Source organism: Spea bombifrons, chromosome 13 (assembly GCF_027358695.1).
Source record: "Spea bombifrons isolate aSpeBom1 chromosome 13, aSpeBom1.2.pri, whole genome shotgun sequence".
Classification (NCBI taxonomy): Eukaryota; Metazoa; Chordata; class Amphibia; order Anura; family Pelobatidae; genus Spea; species Spea bombifrons.
Genome location: NC_071099.1, coordinates 6,407,748 through 6,428,759, shown reverse-complemented (window position 1 = coordinate 6,428,759; position 21,012 = coordinate 6,407,748). Strand labels below are relative to the sequence as shown.

General features: G+C 41.6%; 1 protein-coding gene across 1 annotated transcript; it reads left to right on the top strand.

Annotated features, from left to right (window-relative positions):
• Nucleotides 1–4,995: 4,995 nt before the first annotated feature.
• On the top strand, nt 4,996–18,861 carry LOC128471822 (dual specificity protein phosphatase 3-like). The gene is made up of 4 exons (XM_053453800.1): nt 4,996–5,117; nt 15,574–15,800; nt 16,046–16,080; nt 18,625–18,861. The coding sequence occupies exons 1-4, from the start codon at nt 4,996–4,998 to the stop codon at nt 18,859–18,861; spliced, it is 621 nt and encodes a 206-aa protein (XP_053309775.1).
• Nucleotides 18,862–21,012: the final 2,151 nt, after the last annotated feature.

The window sequence follows — 21,012 nt, the reverse complement described above, 5'->3', positions numbered from 1 at the left end:
TGACATAGTTGGGGGTATAATGCATACTGGGGTATAAGGCATATCAGGGGTATAAGACATATAGGGGATATAAGGCATATAGGGTGTGAATGTCGGCAAGAAATCTGACGACACCAGTTCAATGAGTTGAGTAAGCAAGAGCTTCTTTATTCAAGTGCGCACAGGGGAGAGTCCAGTTCGCAGACTTCTCTCCCCCTCCTTAATTTTCTAACAATATATAGGCAAAGAAGCGCAAACAGTTATTAGCATATTGTCTAGCCATCTGTTGGTATATTTACTTTGATTTGCTGACACACACGGTTTAAAGAGGTGAAGAAAAAATAGCCCCCCCCAGACATGTGCAATCTTTACTTACAGAAGGTCAAGAAAGGGACAACTTGTCCTTTGTCGTGGCGGACTCTGATTCTTTTGCAACAAGGCACTTAGAGCAAAGAAAACATACGAAAACATACCATATGTACACATTCTTCCGAGACACAAACAAGACATAAGTAAACTAAGAAATGAGGTAGACAGGTGTTTGTAGTGTTATCTTATCTGCTATCAGCAGAATAAGCAATGAGGTAAAGATCATTGTGCTGACATCCAGAATCAGCAAAATTCAACTTCCACAAGGGGATATAAGGCATATATGGGGAGGGCGAAATGGCATATATGGGGGTGTGTGGCATATCTGGGAGTATAAATCATATGTGGGGAGGGCAGTGTGGCATGTCTGGGAGGCAGTGTGGCATATCTGGGAGGCAGTGTGGCTTTTTGTTTGTTTTTAACATCCTGTTTGTTTATTAAATCATTTTAAATAAATTAAATATTTACATTCATTTTTTTATCCGATTAATCCATTAATCAAAAAATAATGAAAATAATCGTTAGTTGCAGCCCTACTTTTAACTCCCTTAATGCCACTCTGCCTCCAGAAATGCCTTTTAACCCTCTATATGCCATTCTGCCTCCTGAAATGCCTTATACCTCCCTATGTGCCATTCTGGCCCCTAATATGCATATATAGTGGTATATAGGGGTATAAGGCATTTCTGGAGGCAGAGGGGCACATAGGGGGTCAAAGAGCATTTCATTGGGCACAGTGGCATTTAGAGGGTCAAAAGGCATTTCATTGGGCACAGTGGCATGTAGAGGGTTAACAGGCATCTCATGGGGCTCAGTGGTATTTAGAGGGTTAAAAGGCATATCATGAGGCACAGTGGCATATAGGGGTATAAGGCATTTCTGTAGCAGAGTGGCAAGCCTGGGGGCAGATGTGCATAACTGGGGGGGCAGGTTGGAAAATAAAAGGAAATAAAAAAATATTTTTCTCAATCATAGCTTTTATTTAAAAAAAAATAGTTTACATAGTTTACATGAATTAACATTTACCGGTAAAACTTTTTTCCTATAGGGTAGTCTTATATTCAGGCTTTTTCTTTTTTTCCTAAATTAATATTCAGATTTTGGGGGGTCGTGTTATAATCGAGCAAATATGGTATTTTATTTGTATTTATTTAACATGAAATGTGCCAGTGCCAAATGTGGCCTTTTAGCCCCTTCGTGACAATGGCCGTTTTAACATTTCTGCGCTGCTCGTGTTTAGCTGTAATTTTCTTCTTTCCCGTTTACTGAACCCACACACATTATATATTGTTTTTTTCAGGACAAGAAGGGGTTTCTTTAGATGACATTGTTTTGATTGTATCGTATTATTTACTATTAAAAAAAGTATAAAATATGGTGAAACATTTAGAAAAAAATGACTGTTTCTAACTTTTAGTTGAAAAATCTTTTACTCATCTATAAAAGGTAATGAAAAAACCTGCTAAATAGATTCTACTATTTGTCCTGAGTTTAGAAATACCCAATGTTTTTATGTTTTTTTGCTGTTTTCTACACATTATGGGGCAATAAGTACAGGTAGCGTTTTACTATTTCAAAGCCATTTTTTCCAAATCTGGTAATTCTTCCCCCCATGTGCCATTTCGGGTATCTTTGAAGCCGGCCAATGCAATTTACCCCATCAAGTCATATATTTTTGAAAACTAGACAGCCCAGGGTATTCCAAATGCTAGTATTTTAACCCTTTCCAAGCACTTATTCTACCATCAGCCTTTGTCAAACTTTATGGTAGTAATTTTTTTGCATTTGTTTTTTTACACACATTTTACTTCAGGTATGAATTAAAAAGTTCTCGTATATGTCACTATCACAAAACACCCCAATATGTGTTCAGCAACATCTCCTGAGCGCAGTGATACCCCACATGAATGATTTTGCCTGGCTGTTTGGGGGCAAAAGGGCCACATTTGGGGCATGCACATTTTTCAATGTTGAACTTTGGCATTTGGGGATCCACTGCCCATGCCCTATTTGGTACATCTTTGAGCCGGGCCATTTCAGTGTGCCCAACAAAACCATATATTTTTGAAAACTACACACCACAGTGTATTTTAAATGCTGGTATTTTAACTCTTTGCATGCACACATTTTACCACCAGCATTGTTTCAAAGTTTGCAGTAGTATTTTTGTGTGTGTATTTTTCCCACACACACCTACTTTATGTATGAATTTACAGCTCCTGGTATATGCCACTGTCACACGACACCCCAATATGTGTTCAGCAACATCTCCTGAGTACAGTGATACCCCACATGCATGGGTTTGTCATTTTTCTGGGGAACTAAAAGGCCACATTTGGTACGTGTGCATTTTTTTTAATTGGAAATTAGATGTGTGGCCATCCTTCCCCCCCGTGTTAATTGGGACATTGTTGAATCCGGCCAATTCAATTTACCCCATCAAATCATACATTTTTTAAAAGTAGACACCCCATGGGCATTTAATATGCCAGTATTTTAACTCTTTCCATGCGAGAATTGTTTTAAGCTAATATGCTAATTTTAGGACTTGCTCACAAAAATATATTTTTTATATATATATATTTTATTTTTTTTGCCTTTTTTTACATTTTTTTTCAACTTGAAGGTTCCCCTGATAGTGACAGTGGGAAATTATTTTTACATTTTACTGGTTTTTTACTATTTTTTTTTAATTATTATTAATTTTATTTTATTTTTAATTTATTTTTACTAATCACACTGTGATTAGAAAGCTGAGCTCCATTGACTTGCATGGTTGAATGCAGTACCTGCATTCAACCTGCAAGTGGAGCCAGAGTTCTCTAGAGGGTCTGGAGACCGTCTAGCGAACTTTTTAGTCTTTGTTTTTTTTACAGGGCGGCCGCCATCTTGCTTGATGGCGAAGATCACCTGCAGCGGCGGCTGTGACCGCTCTCCGGAGCGGTCACAGTCCATCCCAAGGTAAGTGTTTGGTGTCGCTGGATGCCTCCTGATCGAGGCATTCCAGCGACACCATTTAAGTTTAGGAGGCGATCAACGCTTTTAGAACGTATGGCGGATGTTGACGCCCCGGGGAGGGGCCAGAGATGCCCCTTTGTGCCGATCATGGCGTTGCTGAATGCCTCGAGGTCGAGGCATTACAGCAACGCCATTTCGGTGGAGAAAGCGAAAATAGTTCGCTTTCTGCACCCGTTTAAAGACGTGCCGGTCCTGGCACGTCAATTGTCATCAAGGGGTTAGCCAAACAACCCAATAAACAAATGCATAGGTGGTATCACTGTGCGAAGGAGATGTTGTTGAACATTTATTGGGGTGTTGTTTCTTAGTAGCCATTTAAACAATGCTTACCTGAATTGCAATATGTGTGAAAAAAAATCAACAAAAAATAATTGGTGGTAAAACCGCTGCATGAAAAGTTGAATACCCTGGGCTGTCTACGTTTTAAAATATGTACACATGGGGAGAGATTCAGGGATTATCAGTGTTGCAATGTCACTATTGGTAATTTTGAAATTGAAACATTTCTATTTTGACATAGTAGTATGTGTCACGACTGCGGTACTGGCAGTGGATCCACGCTGCAGAAATTGGAAAAGTTCTCCCAGCGGAGAACCGCACTAATGGTGTTGAGATGTGCGCCCCCTCAAGATCCCTTGATCTCTGTGGGGACGCGCGTCTCACAGCAGCCGGTGGCGGCTCCTGCCGACGGAACGAGCAGGGGGCTGGTCACGCGGGCTGCATCTCAGCTCCCCTGCCCAAAGGACAACGGAGGAGGTAACAATATGTTACTTGTACTTATTGCTCTATAACTTGCAAAAAAACATTTTTTTCTTTTTATGTTTCATCATATTTTAAGGTAAATCAAAGGGAAAGGAAAGGGGAGGGGAGGAAAGGGGAGGGGAGGGAAGGAGTGGCATATACATTGCGCAGAATGCCATGCCGGATTTCACCATATTTTATTGATTTTTTTTTTTTTTTATAGTAACTTAGATATTACGATTAAAATAATGGTATCTAAAGAAAACCCTTCTTGTCCTGAAAACCCCAATATATAATTTGTATCGGTACAATAAATAAAAAGAAAATTACAGCTAAACACAAACACTGTTTAAAGTTAAAACAACCATTGTCAACAGCAGTTAAAATACAATATTAGCTCTAAAACCCAGAGTTAAATGTTGCACTTCAGTCTCTATAAAGTATATTAGGATACCAAACTACTTTCATTTCTCTTCAAATGTACTTTTTTGGCAGTTAAATGTTGCACTACAGTCTCTATAAAGTATATACCGATACCAAACTACTTTTATTTCTCTTCAAATGTACTTTTTTGGCATACCAGTAAAACATTTCTGTATGGAAGAGTCGTTAGGTACAGGCCCAGTTCAGACGGCAAACTTGGTACTTGCCTTTTAATCTTTACGGATACTCAAAGCCTGCAGGAAATAATGAATAATCCCACAGTCATGAGATGTTTTTCAGAAATGTATCAGTTTTGTTTTTTTAGACTGTTATCGCCTTTGGCTTAGACCATGAATGTATACGATAATTGAATGTTATAAGAATCCTCCTACTTTTCGACAGAGCAGTTAATTGGTTGTTGCGTCCAGTGTTGTAGGCCAAAGTTTCTTCGTAAATAGAGTTGCTATGTCGGAATACGATATATCAGTGCAGGCGCTGAATGAGTTGCTGACGAACGATGACGGTTTCTACAGCTTGCCCTCACAACATTTTAACGAGGTTTACCGGCGAATCTATGTGGGCGACGCGTGAGTGACCAGAACATGATGTTTTTTTGTGAGATTTAATTGTCATACGTCAGGTTTGTTTTAAATACGTATTGTTACAGCTAGACGTTTCGTTAGGTTTCGTAGCTTTGTGATTTTTTTAATTTATAAAACAGTTCAGCATTCATGCTAATAAATAGTTATGGAAATACGCGGACCTGGTATGCGCTTTTGTATTACCAATGTAATAAAAAAACAAATGTGCAAACAGATTCCATTGTTTTTCTGAGAGTGCATCCAATATACTACTTGGCCACAAATGACTTTAGGCGTTAATTTTATTATTCGATGTTTCTAGGCATACATTCCTTTTTTTAAATTTGCATATGGCTATTACTTATTATAGCTGCTTAGCTATACCGTTCCAAATTTGTACATGCAGTGACTGTTACTTAACTATTATTAGGTACTAGTGATGTCCGGATCATGAACGAATCGTTCATTTGATCCGGTTCTTTTTAGTGATCCGGATGAATCGGTTCACTAGACTGAACGATTCATTTGTAGCGGTTCAGTCTGTGAATCATGCAGCTGTAACCTGATCCTAGAGCTGTGAGTCATATGCAGAGCACTCAGACACAGACTCTGGGGTCAGGTTACAGCTCATTAATTCACACAGGAAGGATGACTCATAGAGTCAGAGAGTCGTTCGAAGAGTCGAATGAACCGAAGAGTCGAATGAACCGAAGAGTCGAATGATCCGAAGAGTCGAATGAACCGAATCTTACAGAGATCCGGATCTTACAAGGATCCGAATCTTACAGAGATTCGAATCATTCAGAGAATATTACTGATACCAGTGCCCCCAGGATTTAGATTCCCCTGAGTTTGCCCCCATTTACCTATAACTGCACCTACAGTTAACTTTATTAAATTAATTAAATTAACCCTCAGTCATCAGCATAAAATTAACCGTTATACCCCATTAACCATAACTGCCCCTGAAATTAACCGTAAAGATCCCATTAACCATAACGGCCCCTGAAATTAACCCTAAATACTCCATTAACCATAACTGCCCCTAAATTAATTGCATATACTCCAGATAAATTACCTAATAAATTGGTATGGTTGATGGGGTCTTTAGTGTTAATTTAGGGGCAGTTATGCTTAATGGGGTGTTTAGGGATAATTTAGGGGCAGTTATGCTTAATGGGGTCTTTAGTGTTAATTTAGGGGCAGTTATGCTTAATGAGGTGTTTAGGGTTAATATGGGGGTAGTTATGCTTAATGGGGTCTTTAGTGTTAATTTAGGGGCAGTTATGCTTAATGAGGTGTTTAGGGTTAATTTGGGGGCAGTTATGCTTAACGGGGTGTTTAGGGTTAATTTAGGGGCAGTTATGCTTAATGGGGTGTTTAGGGTTAATTTGGGGGCAGTTATGGTTAATGGGGTGTTAAGGGTTAATTTTAGGGGCAGTCATGGTTGATGGGGTGTTAAGGGTTAATTTTAGGGGCAGTCATGGTTGATGGGGTGTTTAGGGTTAATTTAATGGTGAGGGTTAATTTAATTAATTTAATAAAGTTAGCTTAAGGTGCAGTTGCAGGTAAAGGGGAATGTAAATCCTGGGGGCAGTGATTATTAATGTATTATTTATAACAGTATGGTGATATTCTCTGAATGATTAGAATGCCAATGAAGGCAGAGAGTCGTTCAAAGATCCGGATCTTACAGTGATCCGGATCTTACAGTGATCCGGATCACTGTAAGATTCGGATCCCTGTAAGATCCGAATCTTTGAACGACTCTCTGCCTTCATTGACATCACTGGAGGCAGGGGGGAGGATTCATAATGAAAGGGGCGGGGCCAATCGTTAGTGTGCCTGCACGGAGTTACTGGAAAACAGTAACTCCGTGCAGGCACACTGAGTGATCCGAAGATCCGGATCATGAATCGGATCATTTCAGTGAACGAATCGAAATGATCCGATTCACTTTAATGATCCGAACTTCCCATCACTATTAGGTACTCGACAGGTTGCTTACATGGGCACTGGAATCTGTAATCCTTTCAAATATATTGTATGGACAAATTTGTGGTACAATGGGGGGGGGATATGTAGAAATAATTACAGGCAAAATCCCGAAAGTATATTACAAATCATTGCCACAGGTTCCCTCAAACTGTAGTGGCATGTTTTAAGAGTAAGATTAACAGGGATTAAGGTTGTATTCTAGGGCATGCAAGATTAAATTGAATTACGGTATATTGCGAAATACCATAGATGGAAAGTGATTTGCAAATACAACCTTGAGATGTAAGTGTTTTGACAGAAGGGGGGTAGGGAGGGAGAGGGTAGATCGTGAGATCCATCTAGTATGGAAATTTAAGTCGGGATAACATCATATCTAGGGTCAGAGGTTTGCAGATCAATCCACTGAGCCATGATTGCCTTTTTAACAGCAGCAGAGACAGTTAATAGTAGTTAATAGTTAATCATTTGCCTTCAAGCCACCACCAGAGCTCAGAGATGAGATGAAGAAAAGATGAGATGAAGATAAGGTAAGTTGGGACTCAACTCTTAGCGTGTGCATTATATAATATAAGACCTTACGCCAAAACTGTTCTATTAATGTACAGGACCATAAGCAATGCAGTAAGTCAGCATTAGGTGTTTGGCACTTGGAGTGGGACTCCAGTCCCATCTTGTGTCTTAAGTTGGTAGTGACATAGGCTCTGTGGAGAATCTCGAAAAACATTTCACTATAGCACTCTCGAAACCACAGTGGTGGCATCGATTTTCTGCTCCAGTGCAAAATCAGAGATCTATTTTCCAGGCTGCCAACCCCTTTATTTGAGTTTCCAATTCAAGAGTAGGTTGTATAACCATATAAATGGAGGACATGGTTGTAGGAAGTGCATGAAGAATCAGAGTGAGGTTATCTAACAAATTGTTGTGAAAGTGTTTTTCTAGCAGGAGGGACACAAACTGTTTGTTTGGGCACCTATTTTTAAATAGGTGTTTAAAATGTTTATTATTTTTACATTTTTGGACATTTGACATTTTCTTGGAACTGGATTTTCCCCCTTATGATGTCAGGGGGACATCATTCTCTTTTGAATTAATCAGGACTTTGTGTACCCTTCGTGACAGTGTTTGCTGTGTTTGTGTAATTTTATTCTTTCTTATTTACCATACCCACACAAATTATATACATATTATTTATTCAGGAAAAGAAGGACTTTCTTTAGATTCCATTATTTTGATCATATCATCTAATTTACTATAAAATAAAACTATACGATCTGAATGACATTTTCTGAATATTATTTGAAAAATCTGTCACCCACCTACAAAAGCTAATCAGAAAAGACAGCTAAATAGATTCTAATATTTGTCCTGACGTTAGAAATACCCAATGTTCTAATGTTATTTGTACAAGTAGCATACTGCTATTTCAAAACCATTTTTTAAAAAAAAATCTGGTGATTCTGCCTCATGTCCATTCTGAGACATCTTTGAAGACAATCTGTTCAAATCACCTCATCAAACCAAAGCTTTTGCCAAAGTTTGTGGCAGTAGTTTCCTTTTTTTTTTTTTTTTTCTTTTTCTCCACACACATTGTACTTTAAGTATACATTAACAGCTCCTGGTATACGTCCCTGTCAGGATTCCACCCTGTTAGCCCAGACTCTGTATTTATGTATAGGTGTTATATCCGTTGTAGCCTCTAGAGGCCACCTTTTGAGATCACAGTACCGTGTATGCTAACGATTTAACCAGCAGCATCTGCTCACCTGGGTGCGACCTCCCCCTTAAATACCTGCTTACGCCTCCATTTGTGGCCTTTGCCTCACGGTGAATCTACCTGCCCCTGTTCTCCTGCTAACAGCGGTCTGTTTTAGATTAACCCGTTGTGACCTGGCTTGCTTCTGACTTTGTCCCTTGGTTCCTGATTTGGCTCTGTTACTGCCTGTGTTGACTCTCCTTGTGGATTCCCATTTGGCTTTCTGGTTCTGACCTGGCCTGCCTGACTATGTCTGCCCTTCCTAAGGGCTCTCTGCTGTGTTTCCAGTGCCCTATGTTAGGCAATGTGCCCTGTCTGCAGACTTTCTGCCGTGTTCCAAAGAGTGAGTCCAGATACATTGTACTATCTTGTGCCCGACTAGGGGCTTTGGTGCTCTACATCTGCCTTTGTGTCTGTTCCATATTTGGTCGTGTCTACAGCCTGTACTTGTTTTGCCAGCTTCTTCAATACAGACCAGACCATATCATATTACTATTCAGCCTGTGGTATGTTTCATTTTGCCTGTCTGTACCTTTCTTTTGTTAATGATGCATCGTGGGGTACAAACTGAGCCTCTGATATCCCCTGCAACTGGGCTCCTTCCTCACCTGATTACCTGAACCCTGACAGTCCCAGCCAAACACCCCAATGTGTGTTCAGCAACATCTCCTGAGTACAATACCACCCACTGCAGGTTTGTTAGGTGGCTTGGGGGCTAAAAAGCCATGCTAGGTAGGTGCACATTTTTTCTTTCATGATCTCTTACACTCTTATTAATGCTGTCATGCAGTATGTCGTGCCCTCAATTTCTTATGCTCTCTCACACTCACACTCTGTCAAGTTCTCTCACATTGTCACTCAATGTTTGTAAGAAATTATGACCTTGTTTTACATGGTTTGTTATTTAGGGAATATGTGATGACTAAAGCACAAAGACAAAGTGTATAGAAAAATTATGTATTGATATTGAATTAAAGATTATAAAACATACTTATCCAATCCCAGGCTATCTTACGGTGTTGATACTGGAACACGTGAGAAGCAGGAGGGAGAAGCCTTTCATACTTCCTGCAGCTCTAAATGTGGGTCTTCTTCTCTCCTCTCCAAGATGCAATTCCCCTCTTAGTCTCAAGGCATCACTATAGATCACCTTTTACTTTGTCCATTCTCCCCCTACTCTCCTCTCATGCCCTGCCTCCGACCATGCTTTCCCAGAAAAACTGGTTTTGGCCATGCTTACAGTTGTGACCAACTTCTTTTGTTTGAAATTAAGCCTTCCAGTGCTGGAAACTGACACTCACCCAGGGAATATCTACTAGATGGGGAATCTTAGAGTTTATAATTTAGAGATTTATGGGAGCACAAATAGCACCAAAAATGTACTTCATTTTTCATGTCCATAAGAAAATGTATTTTAACAAAATATAGGAGGGATGTTTATTTGAAAGGAGGAGAAATGTTAGCACAAGAGTTAGTTCAGTGACCAATGCGATACATATTTCATTAATTAACAATCTCCAATATATTCTCACTAATTTGAGTATACAGTATTTTACTTTAAAGAGTCTTGGCGAGCCAGGAGCTGGCATGTGAAACAAGCTCAGGTACTTGCCAGGGAAAAGATTTTTGGCTCACAGATCTGGAATTCCACCAAGGCATATGGTGCACTATATAACACCCAAAAAGGACCTGCTACTCATGAGATCAGGAGGAAGATGAGGTCTCTGACTCTGACAACTTGTCTTCAGCGGTATCCTGTCAATTCTCAACCTAAAGAGGACATAAAGCTTTACTTCAACCTCTAAGCTCCCAGATCAAAGAAGATACCAGATCTCTCACCACAGAATTGAAGAGAGGGATGCAAGAACTAGGACAGCGTGCTGAGAAAGCAGAGCACAAAATAGACAAGATAATAGAGTCCCACAAAGACTTGCCAAAGCCTAAAAACCTTATGAGGGATGCACATAGAGATGTCATTGTTCAATCCCTTTAAAGAAGAAATTCAAATTATACACTTGATGTTACAGTTTGTATAACTTTTCATTTTAAATTCATTTTTTATAGAGTAAAACGATTTGGACCCTTTGACATATCTACAATGTATTAACCACATAGTTACTCTTTTAGTGTCAGGAATAACCTGCACCTTTAGGGCAGGGTGACATGGAGTTGTGGGGGAAAGAGTTATATAAAAAAGTGGTTATGTAAAGGTCAAGATGTATGTAAAAAAAACAACAAAAAAAAACCTTAAGGTTCTGGTTGCACTCGCGTTTGCACTAGGGCTGCAACTAACGATTATTTTAATAATCGATTAGTTGGCCGATTATTTTGTCGATTAATCGGATAAAAAAATACATTATTTTAAATTGAAGAAAAATTGCAATAAAAAACGTATAATTTACACTTTCATCTCTTTATTGCAATGGCCTCTCTCTATTCACCTTATTTTACTGACATAATAATAAAAGAACCCAAACACGGTGTTTCTCAAACTAGGTTTTAATACAAAGTTATTAATAAATATTAATTCCTATGTTAACTATTTTTCATATTTAATAACAACTGAGAAAAAAGCCTTGTTTAAATTTTTTTATTTACCAAACTGCCCCCAGTTATGCACATCTGACCCCCAGCTTGCCACTCTTCCCCCATATATGCCTTATACCTCTTATATGCCAGATTCCTCTGTGCCCCCTGATATGCCTAATATCCATATGCCTTATACCCCCTATATGCCCTAAAAATTCATAATACCCCCCATACACCACTATAACTCACCCATACACCACTCTGGCTCCTCCCCCTCCCATACACCACTCTGCCTCCTCCCCCTCCATACATCACTTTGGCTCCTCCCCCTCCATACATCACTTTGCCTCTTCCCCCTCCCATATACCACTCTGCCTCCTCCCCTCCCATACATCACTTTGGCTCCTCCCCCTCCCATACTCCACTTTGGCTCCTCCCGTACACCACTCTGGCGCCTCCCCCTCCCATACACCACTCTGGCTCCTCCCATACTCCACTCTGCCTCCTCCCCCTCCCATACATCACTTTGGCTCCTCCCCTCCCATACATCACTTTGCCTCCTCCCCCCTCCCATACTCCACTCTGCCTCCTGTGAACCTCCGTTTCTGACAAGACACCAGGGAGCCGGGTAGAGAAGCAGAGTGGCGTATGAGAGGGGGAGGAGCCAGAGTGGTGTATTGGAGGGTGGCTCCCATACACCCCTCTGACTCCTCCCCCCTCCCATACACCGCTCTGCCTCTCTACCCGGCTCCGTTACTGAAGGCACTTTCACTGCAGTTTCATAGAAGCCACAGTGTAAGTGAAGGGCAGTAACGGAGGCTGTCTGTGCGATGCAGACCCACACCGGATGACCGAGAGGATGATTCTCTGTCAGCCGGTGGGGGTCTGCATCGCACAGACAGACTCCGTTACTCACCTTCACTTACACTGAGGCTTCTATGAAGCTGCAGGGAAAGTGCCTGTCAGTAACGGTGCCGAGTAGAGAGGCAGAGTGATGTATGGGAGGGGGGAGGAGGCAGATGGGAGGAGGGGGGAGGAGGCAGATGGGAGGGGGGGGAGGCAGATGGGAGTGGGGAGAGAGACGGAAGTGAGAAACCGGCCGACAGTGAGGGGAATCCAGGTCCCCTGCAGCATAGCGGGGGATCTGGATTCCGGTGTTATAATCCGATCTCTGTTTGAGGTCGGATTATATAAGGAGAGGAGTTTTTCAGAGCATTTGCTCTGAAAAAAACCTCTTTTTATAATCGATAAAAATCGATCCGATTAATCGATAATGAAAATCGTTGACAACGATTTTCATTATCGATTATCGATTTTATCGATTAGTTGTTTCAGCCCTAGTTTGCACTTTGCCATGTTTTCAATGTCTCACACTACACTATTAGCAGGAGTTTTGAATATCAATATAGGTGTTATTTTCACTTTCTAAGCAAACTGCTAAGTTGTCTGCACTGACTTTGAGTCTGGTGAGCAGCAGAGAGGCAGGTGAGCCGAAGACATCATGGAAGAACTTTTACATATGTTATTTGGTAATATGTTGTTGAGGCTTTCATTGGGATAAAGTTACCCTATGACACAAGGGGTGAACTGTTAAGGTGTAATGTGATGCATTCTGGCTTATAGGGTGGTTGACAATGTGCTTAAATTAAGTTTGGGTTGTCTGAGTATAGGCAAATAGCTTGTACATATATATTTGTTATATATTATTACATTTCAGGTTATTATCTTGTTGGTAAACTAAATAAAAGACCACGACCTGTTATATCCAAAGTTTGTTGTCATGTGTTTTTATTGAGTTACCGTTATGTTCCTTACAACCTCATGGTAAATAACTTGGGGATAAGAGCTTATGTAGTAAATTGGCATGATGGAGTGGGAACATTCGTGAAATTGAGTTCGGCGTCAGACAGCTGCATATAATAAAAGTGATGCTGGGCTCTCTGTACTGATCCCCTCTAACTAATATGTAGGGTGTAGATTCAACACCCTCATGTAAAGGGTTAACATAAGTCCCTTTTCCCCATAGCATAGTATTAGTAAGGCAGGAGGCCCTCAATTGGTCACTATGTAGGGCAAGTGTTTACAGTAACAATATTAATTGGTCCCACTGTATAACCCTTCATTGTTTATTGGTTGTCTCTATTGCGTGTCTTATTGTCATCCTTTGATCTGTACTGGATAGAAGGCTGTGTTTCCACAATACACTGCTCCTCTTGTTATCCTCCTTAACCTTGTCCTGGCAGGTTCTTGGTGGGATTTAATCTCTTAACGATCAGTGACGTGCCAGGCACGTCATGCAAAAACAGTCACTTAACGACCAATGATGTTTCTGGAACGTCATGGCATTAACCAAGCTTAGAAAGCGATCTATGATTGCTTTCTTCACTTAAACAGTGTTGCTGTAATGCCTCGATGTTGAGGCCCCGTGTGGCCCCTGCCAGAGGCAATCAATTTTAGTAAAGGCTGGTGGTAGGATCTTGTGCATGGAAAGGGTTAAAATACCAGCATCTGAAATAACTTGGGATGTCTGATCCTGAAGGGGTTAAAGACTCGCTTCTTTTGGTGGACCCTTGATTTTTAACATTTCCCCTCTCCGTTTTTTCTTTTACGGTTGAGGTAGAAGCAAGAAAATTTGATTTTCAAAAAAGAATAGACATATCTGTTTGTTGCTAGTTTTTTTCACTTTGCACCACAACTTTTGACTTGATAACAGGAGGACTCCCGAAAGCTTGTCTATTATTTTAAATACTGTTAGTCCAATGAAAAAGGTATTACAAGATTCTGCAACATTCTGTTGTTTTTTTTTTTTTTTTTTTGCATTCTTATACACTGGACTAATATGGCTACTGCAAACTACACATGTAACATCTAAAATTCAATTTTATCTTATTTTTAAAATTGTGTATTGATAAGTTTGTCAATGCTAATATGTAGAGCTGAAACAACGAATCGATAAAATCGATAATAATCGATAACGGAAATTAATCGAGTGATCGATTCGTCGTTGGAGCACTAGGCTCCTTTTACTTACCTCCGCCAGCGTTCCCCGCTTCTGCTCCACGCTCTGCAGTCTCCGCCTTCTTCAAGCTACGGGACGACGGATGTGACGCGCGTCTACTATCAAGTTGGAAGTGGAACAAGTTCGTAGCGGAGGTAAGTACTCTTTATGTCTATTGTCTGTGCGAATGTTTATGTGCGAGACTGGGTGCGCGGCAGTGTGTGTGCGTGTGTGTGTGTGCGTGTGTGTGCGTGTGTGCGTGCGGCAGAGTGTGTGTGTGGGTGCGCGGCAGAGTGAGTGGGGGGGTGCGCTGCACAGTGGGGGGGGGTGCGCTGCACAGTGGGGGGGGGTGCGCTGCACAGTGGGGGGTCCGCGGCACAGGGGGTGGGGGGTCCGCGGCACAGGGGGTGGGGGGTCCGCGGCACAGGGGGTGGGGGGGCAGGGGATGCAGGGCAGGATGTGAGTGCAGGGCAGAGTGGGGCCAGGAGACTGGATGCAGGTCAGAGTGGGGGTGGGAGGGCAGGGTGGCAGACTGGGTGCAGAGCAGAGTGGGGGTTGGGATGCAGGGCAGGGTGTGAGACTGGGTGCAGAGTAGAGTGGGGGTGGGGGGGCAGGGCAGGGTGTGAGACTGGGTGCAGAGCAGAGTGGGGATGCAGGGCAGGCTGTGAGACTGGGTGCAGGGCAGGCTGTGAGACTGGGTGCAGGGCAGGCTGTGAGACTGGGTGCAGGGCAGGCTGTGAGACTGGGTGCAGGGCAGGGCAGGGTGTGAGACTGGGTGCAGGGCAGGGTGTGAGACTGGGTGCAGGGCAGAGTGGGGATGCAGGGCAGGCTGTGAGACTGGGTGCAGGGCAGGCTGTGAGACTGGGTGCAGGGCAGAGTGGGGGTGGGGATGCAGGGCAGAGTGAGGGTGGGGGCACAGTGCAAAGGGGTGGGGGCACAATGCAAAATTCTTTTAAATAAACGAAAAATTTGCATATTGTTTTTTTTATCCGATTAATCGATTAATCGAAAAAATAATCGGCCGATTAATCGATTATTAAAATAATCGTTAGTTGCAGCCCTACTAATATGTATAAATTAATATATTTCCCATTCTGTGTAATTATGTTGAAGGTGTGGAATTACTGTGTTTACTAATTTTTTTGTTTTTGAAATTAAGTTTTCCACGTATTTTTGTTCCTTAGATTTATTGCCCAGAACAAAATGAGGTTGCAGCGTCTTGGGATAACACACATTCTTAATGCTGCGGAAGGGAGCTCTTTAATGCATGTGGACACAAATAATGCTTTCTACAGCGGAACAAACATTCGCTATCATGGTATTAAGGCCGATGACAGACCAAATTATGACCTCAGTTCTCATTTTGAAGATGCCTCAGATTATATTGACAAAGCATTATCACAGAAGAATGGTAAGTCCTGGCTCTAAAATAGACACACATATGATGTGCCTATTTCATACAAAAATGTATCCAATGTATGTGAAAATGTGATATTTTAAATATATATTGTATCAGACAATGAACTGTAGGCATAAAATGGTATAGGTACAACACTTATTTGTTTCAACAGATTTCAACATTGTGGTGGGAGTCAAATAAGGGACTGTAGGCTCTGTTAAACACAGTGGCATAAAATCCTTTATTAACCCTTTCAGGGCAAACTATATCTGATCCTCTCAGCAGGGATCAGGTATTGTGACATTACAGGTGCCTACCACCTTAAAGCAACCCTGCCCTCAACTAAAAAACTAAAATAAAAAACAAATGGGGAATTGATAAAAAAAAAAAAAAATCATTTATTTTTCATTCTTCTTAGAAAATGGGCCTGTGTTCTTCTGTGCCAGCACACATGATGAGGTGGTTGTGTTTTGCCATGCACAAGTTGTATTAACCTTCAGAAACAGGGAAAGGAAAAAACCTCCAAACGTGTAGCTACATATACCTGTATTTTAATTTATTTTGGCACTTACAGGGTTAAATATGAATGCTATGCATCGCTGTTTCTAAACAATTAAAAATGTGGTATATGAGTTGCGCCCAATAGTGGCCAGAAAAAGAAAAACTGCTAAACAAAAGTATATGTTTTTTGAAAGTTGACATTCAAAAGTATTTTACTTGGGGCATTTCAACACTTCTTATTTTCATTTTTAACAAACCCATCAGCCAAAGGACAGGAAGACCCCCATATGCATGGATAGGACATGTCTTTTTGGAACATGTGCATTAGCATTTTCAAACATGGAATTTTGACTGATCAGTTAGCTAGGTCCTCATCTAATTTTAACCCCATAAAACTGTATATTTGCAAAACAGATAGGATAATCTGGGTTGAGATCATATTAACCTGTCTCATGCAGCTGATTCCACACAGCATCTTCCAACAAATAGTGTTAGTGTAAGGAATGATGATCAGATTAGGTCACTGGCTATTGAAGTGAGACTGATCAATGATTAGTGACCACAAAGGTCATTAATCAGTGATCACATAACATTTCATTAGGTTAAATATATATTGTAATTACACGCACTCGCCACTTTATTAGGTACACCTGTTCAATTGCTTGTTAACACAAATAGCTAATCAGCCAATCATATGGCAGCAACTCGATGCATTTAGGCATGTAGACATGGCCAAGACAACTTGCTGAAGTTCAAACTGAGCATCAGAATGGGGAAGAAAGAAAGGGTATTTAAGTGACTTTGAACATGGCATGGTTGTTGGCACCAGATGGGCTGGTCTGAGTATTTCAGAAACTGCTGATCTACTGGGACTTTCACACACAACCATCTCTACATTAGTATACAATGACATACGATGTAAAAACGAGAGACCCCACTACAATAGGTCATTTTAAATGTGGTCACTGTACACAATGTCAAAATACACAAAATATGTTAATCATCCATACAAATGCAGGAAAATATTTATAAAACAGTTTATTACATGTAATACAGAATATGTAGTATGCATGTTGACATGTCCTTGTGCTAAATTCTATATAGGATGTGCCACACAGGCTTTAAAGGGCAGAATATGTCAGCATAAATCCGCAATGTAGAAGAAATCATGGGTACCGACAGGGAAAAATTAAATGCCATGACTGTGCATTATAAACAAGGGGGACATGGCTCCCCATCTCCATTACATTTTGTGGATCTAGAGGCAATGCAGAAAGATTGCGGGTGGAGAGATATATTTGTGTCGTCTGCATAGAGGTGGTATTTGAAGCCAAAGCTGTCGATAAGTTTTCCGAGTGAGGAAGTGTAGATGGAGAATAGTAGAGGACCCAGGACAGAACCCTGAGGCGCTCCAACAAACAGAGGCATTGAGGAGGAGGGGGAGTCACCAGCAAAAGACACAGAGAAGGATCTGCTGGAAAGATACAAGTTAATCCAGGAGAGAGCAGTGTCTCAGAGACCTAGAGAGCTTAGAGTCTGTTGGAGGAGGGGGTGATCGACTGTGTCGAAAGCAGCAGAGAGGTGGAGTAAGATTAGGATAGAGTAGTGGCCTTTGTTTCTAGCAGATAGAAGGTCGTTTGTGACCTCAGTGAGAGCGGTTTCAGTCGAGTGCTGTGGGCTGAAACCAGATTGCGGGGGTCGAGCAGGGAGTCAGAGGACAGAAAGTGGGTTAGACAGTCGTAAATTAGTTTTTCTAAGAGTTTAAATGTTATAGGATGTAGTGATATGAGGCGGTAGTTAGCAGGGGAATTTGGATCAAGGCAGGACTTCTTGAGGATGGGAGTGACCTGTGCATGTTTGAATGGGGGAGGGAATATACCAGAAGAGACTGAGGAGTTGAAGGTGTGAGTGAGGGCAGGAGTAAGGCTAAAGGAGAGTGATAGAAGTGGGTATGATGGGATGGGGTCTAGAGGGCATGTAGTGAGGTGTGAGGAAGACAGTAGAGCATGAACTTCGTCCACTGTGGTAGGGGGGAAGAAGAGAAGAGAGGTAGAGGGGTTGATCGCTGAAGGAGGAGGAACATTGAGACCATGCGCTGGGATGTTGCGGATGGATTGTGTTTATGTTTGGAAATAGTCCGCAAGATCCTGGGCACTAAAGGCAGATGAGGGAGGTGGTGTGGGTGGGGTGAGGAGAGAGTGGAAGGTGGAGAAAAGTTGTTTGGGGTTGGAGGAAAGAGATGAAATGAGGGAAGAAAAGTATGCTTGTTTAGCTAGCTGAAGGGCACATGTGTAAGTGTGGAGGGTGAACTTTTAGTGGATGTAGTCCTCTTCAGAGCGAGATTTCCTCCAGACACGCTCAGCAGTGCGGGAGCATTTTTGTGAATAGTGTGAGTGCCTTGAGTGCCAGGGCTGAAGCTGACGACGTGGAGCGAGAAGAAGAAGAAAATTCCAACAACGCCTCCATGTGTCTCACCTGGCCTAGGAGTGTGGCTAAAGTGGAGGCCGCCATATGTGAGAGCAGCAATGGAAGCAGTGTCAGAGAAGGAAAGCCAGGTTTCAGTAATAGCTAGGAGGTTGAAAGAGTTTGTGACAAATAGGTTGTGCACGGCTGTGAGTGACCAAACGAGCATTCCAGAGGGCAATCATCTAAGTCCTGGGTTACTGCTGCCAAGGGCCTCCTTTGGTAGCGGCTTCAGCCGAGTTCCAGTCTGTGTGGGCTATTCAGCCGCAACTCCCTGTGCCTGTTGAAATCTATACCCTATCCGCTCCAAGATGCGTTCCCTATACACTTCATCTGTATCCGAAGTCTGTATCCTGCCATACCATTCTCTGCTCTGTGTAAACCAGTTCTGCTTGCATTTATCTGATCTACCAGCACACCCCAAAATACTGTTACCTATAAATCCAGCCTTGTGTGTGTTTTCTGTATGTACGTTCCCATCTGGTATCCCATCTGTTCCCATCTGTTATCTTGCATCGTAAGGTTATCCCCTTTTACTGGGTTCCTACTGTTTACCTGAGTCCTAACAGCTGGAATAAAGTATGCTGCAGATTTCATACTCCTCATTATTGTTGACACGACAAGGTGGAAAGGTTGTTTGAGGAGTGATATAAAAATATCACAAACAAAATACCTTTTGTCGGTACCTAAGGCCTTATGTACATAGAAGACATACAATACTATGTAAATATGTCCGGACCTACATATACACCTCAGGAACCCTATAGTCCTTTCAGGGGCCTAGAGTATTTGGCACCCGGGGCGGATCCTGTATGTGGCACCCCCCCCACACACAAAATCTAACACTTTTATTTAAAGTAAGTAACACACCAAAATAGGACAAAACAATTAAATAACAATAAATATATATATATATATATATATATATATATATATATATATATATATATATATATATATATATATATATATAAATTGTTAACAGCAATCACATTCCTATTATGCCCAGGCATACCCAGATTCCAGGAAGCACTCACAGACTTGGCATGATAGGAGTATGATTGCCCTATCTACCCCTTCTCGCTCCCTTCTGCCCTATCTACCCCTTCTCACTCCCTTCTCCCTATCTACCCCTCCTAACTATCTACCCTCTCCCTCTTTGAAGTTCACTTACCTTTCAGGAGTCCTGCAGTGGGGGTGCAAGGCCTCTGTCTCCCAGCTCTGCCACTGTATGGAACAGTATAGAGTGATGGGAGTTATGATGTACTTTAGAGCATAATTATATAATGAAAAATACATTGGAAATGGTACAGCATAACACCCATCACTCTCACACACATACCAATCCACACACACATACCAATCCACACACATACACCAATCCACACATATACACCAATCCACAAACATACACTAATCCACAAACATACACTAATCCACAAACATACACTAATCCACAAACATATACCAATCCACACATACCAATCCACACACATGCACCAATCCACACACATACCAATCCACACACATACCAATCCACACACACATACCAATCCACACACACATACCAATCCACACACACATACCAATCCCCACACACATACCAATCCCCACACACATACCAATCCCCACACACATACCAATCCACACACATACCAATCCACACACATATACCAATCCACACACATATACCAATCCACACACATATACCAATCCACACACATATCAATCCACACACACATACCAATCCACACACACATACCAATCCACACACATACCAATCCCCACACACATACCAATCCCCACACACATACCAATCCCCACACACATACCAATCCCCACACACATACCAATCCCCACACACATACCAATCCCCACACACATACCAATCCACACACATACCAATCCACACACATACCAATCCACACACATACCAATCCACACACATACACCAATCCACACACACATACCAATCCACACACATACCAATCCACACACATACCAATCCACACACATACCAATCCACACACATACCAATCCACACACATACCAATCCACACACATACACCAATCCACACACATACACCAATCCACACACATACACCAATCCACACACATACAGCAATCCACACACGTACCAATCCACACACATACCAATCCACACACATACCAATCCACACACATACCAATCCACACACATACCAATCCACACACATACACCAATCCACACACATACACCAATCCACTCTCACTGTATGCT

What these genes read in the sequence shown, in the direction of transcription:
- LOC128471822 (XM_053453800.1), top strand. Translation starts at nt 4,996, where the DNA reads ATGTCGGAATACGATATATCAGTGCAGGCGCTGAATGAGTTGCTGACG. An exon ending in AGCATTATCACAGAAGAATG is followed by an intron (nt 15,801 to 16,045) that starts GTAAGTCCTGGC and finishes TAACCCTTTCAG; the next exon opens with GGCAAACTATATCTGATCCT. An exon ending in ATCCTCTCAGCAGGGATCAG is followed by an intron (nt 16,081 to 18,624) that starts GTATTGTGACAT and finishes AGTCCTCTTCAG; the next exon opens with AGCGAGATTTCCTCCAGACA.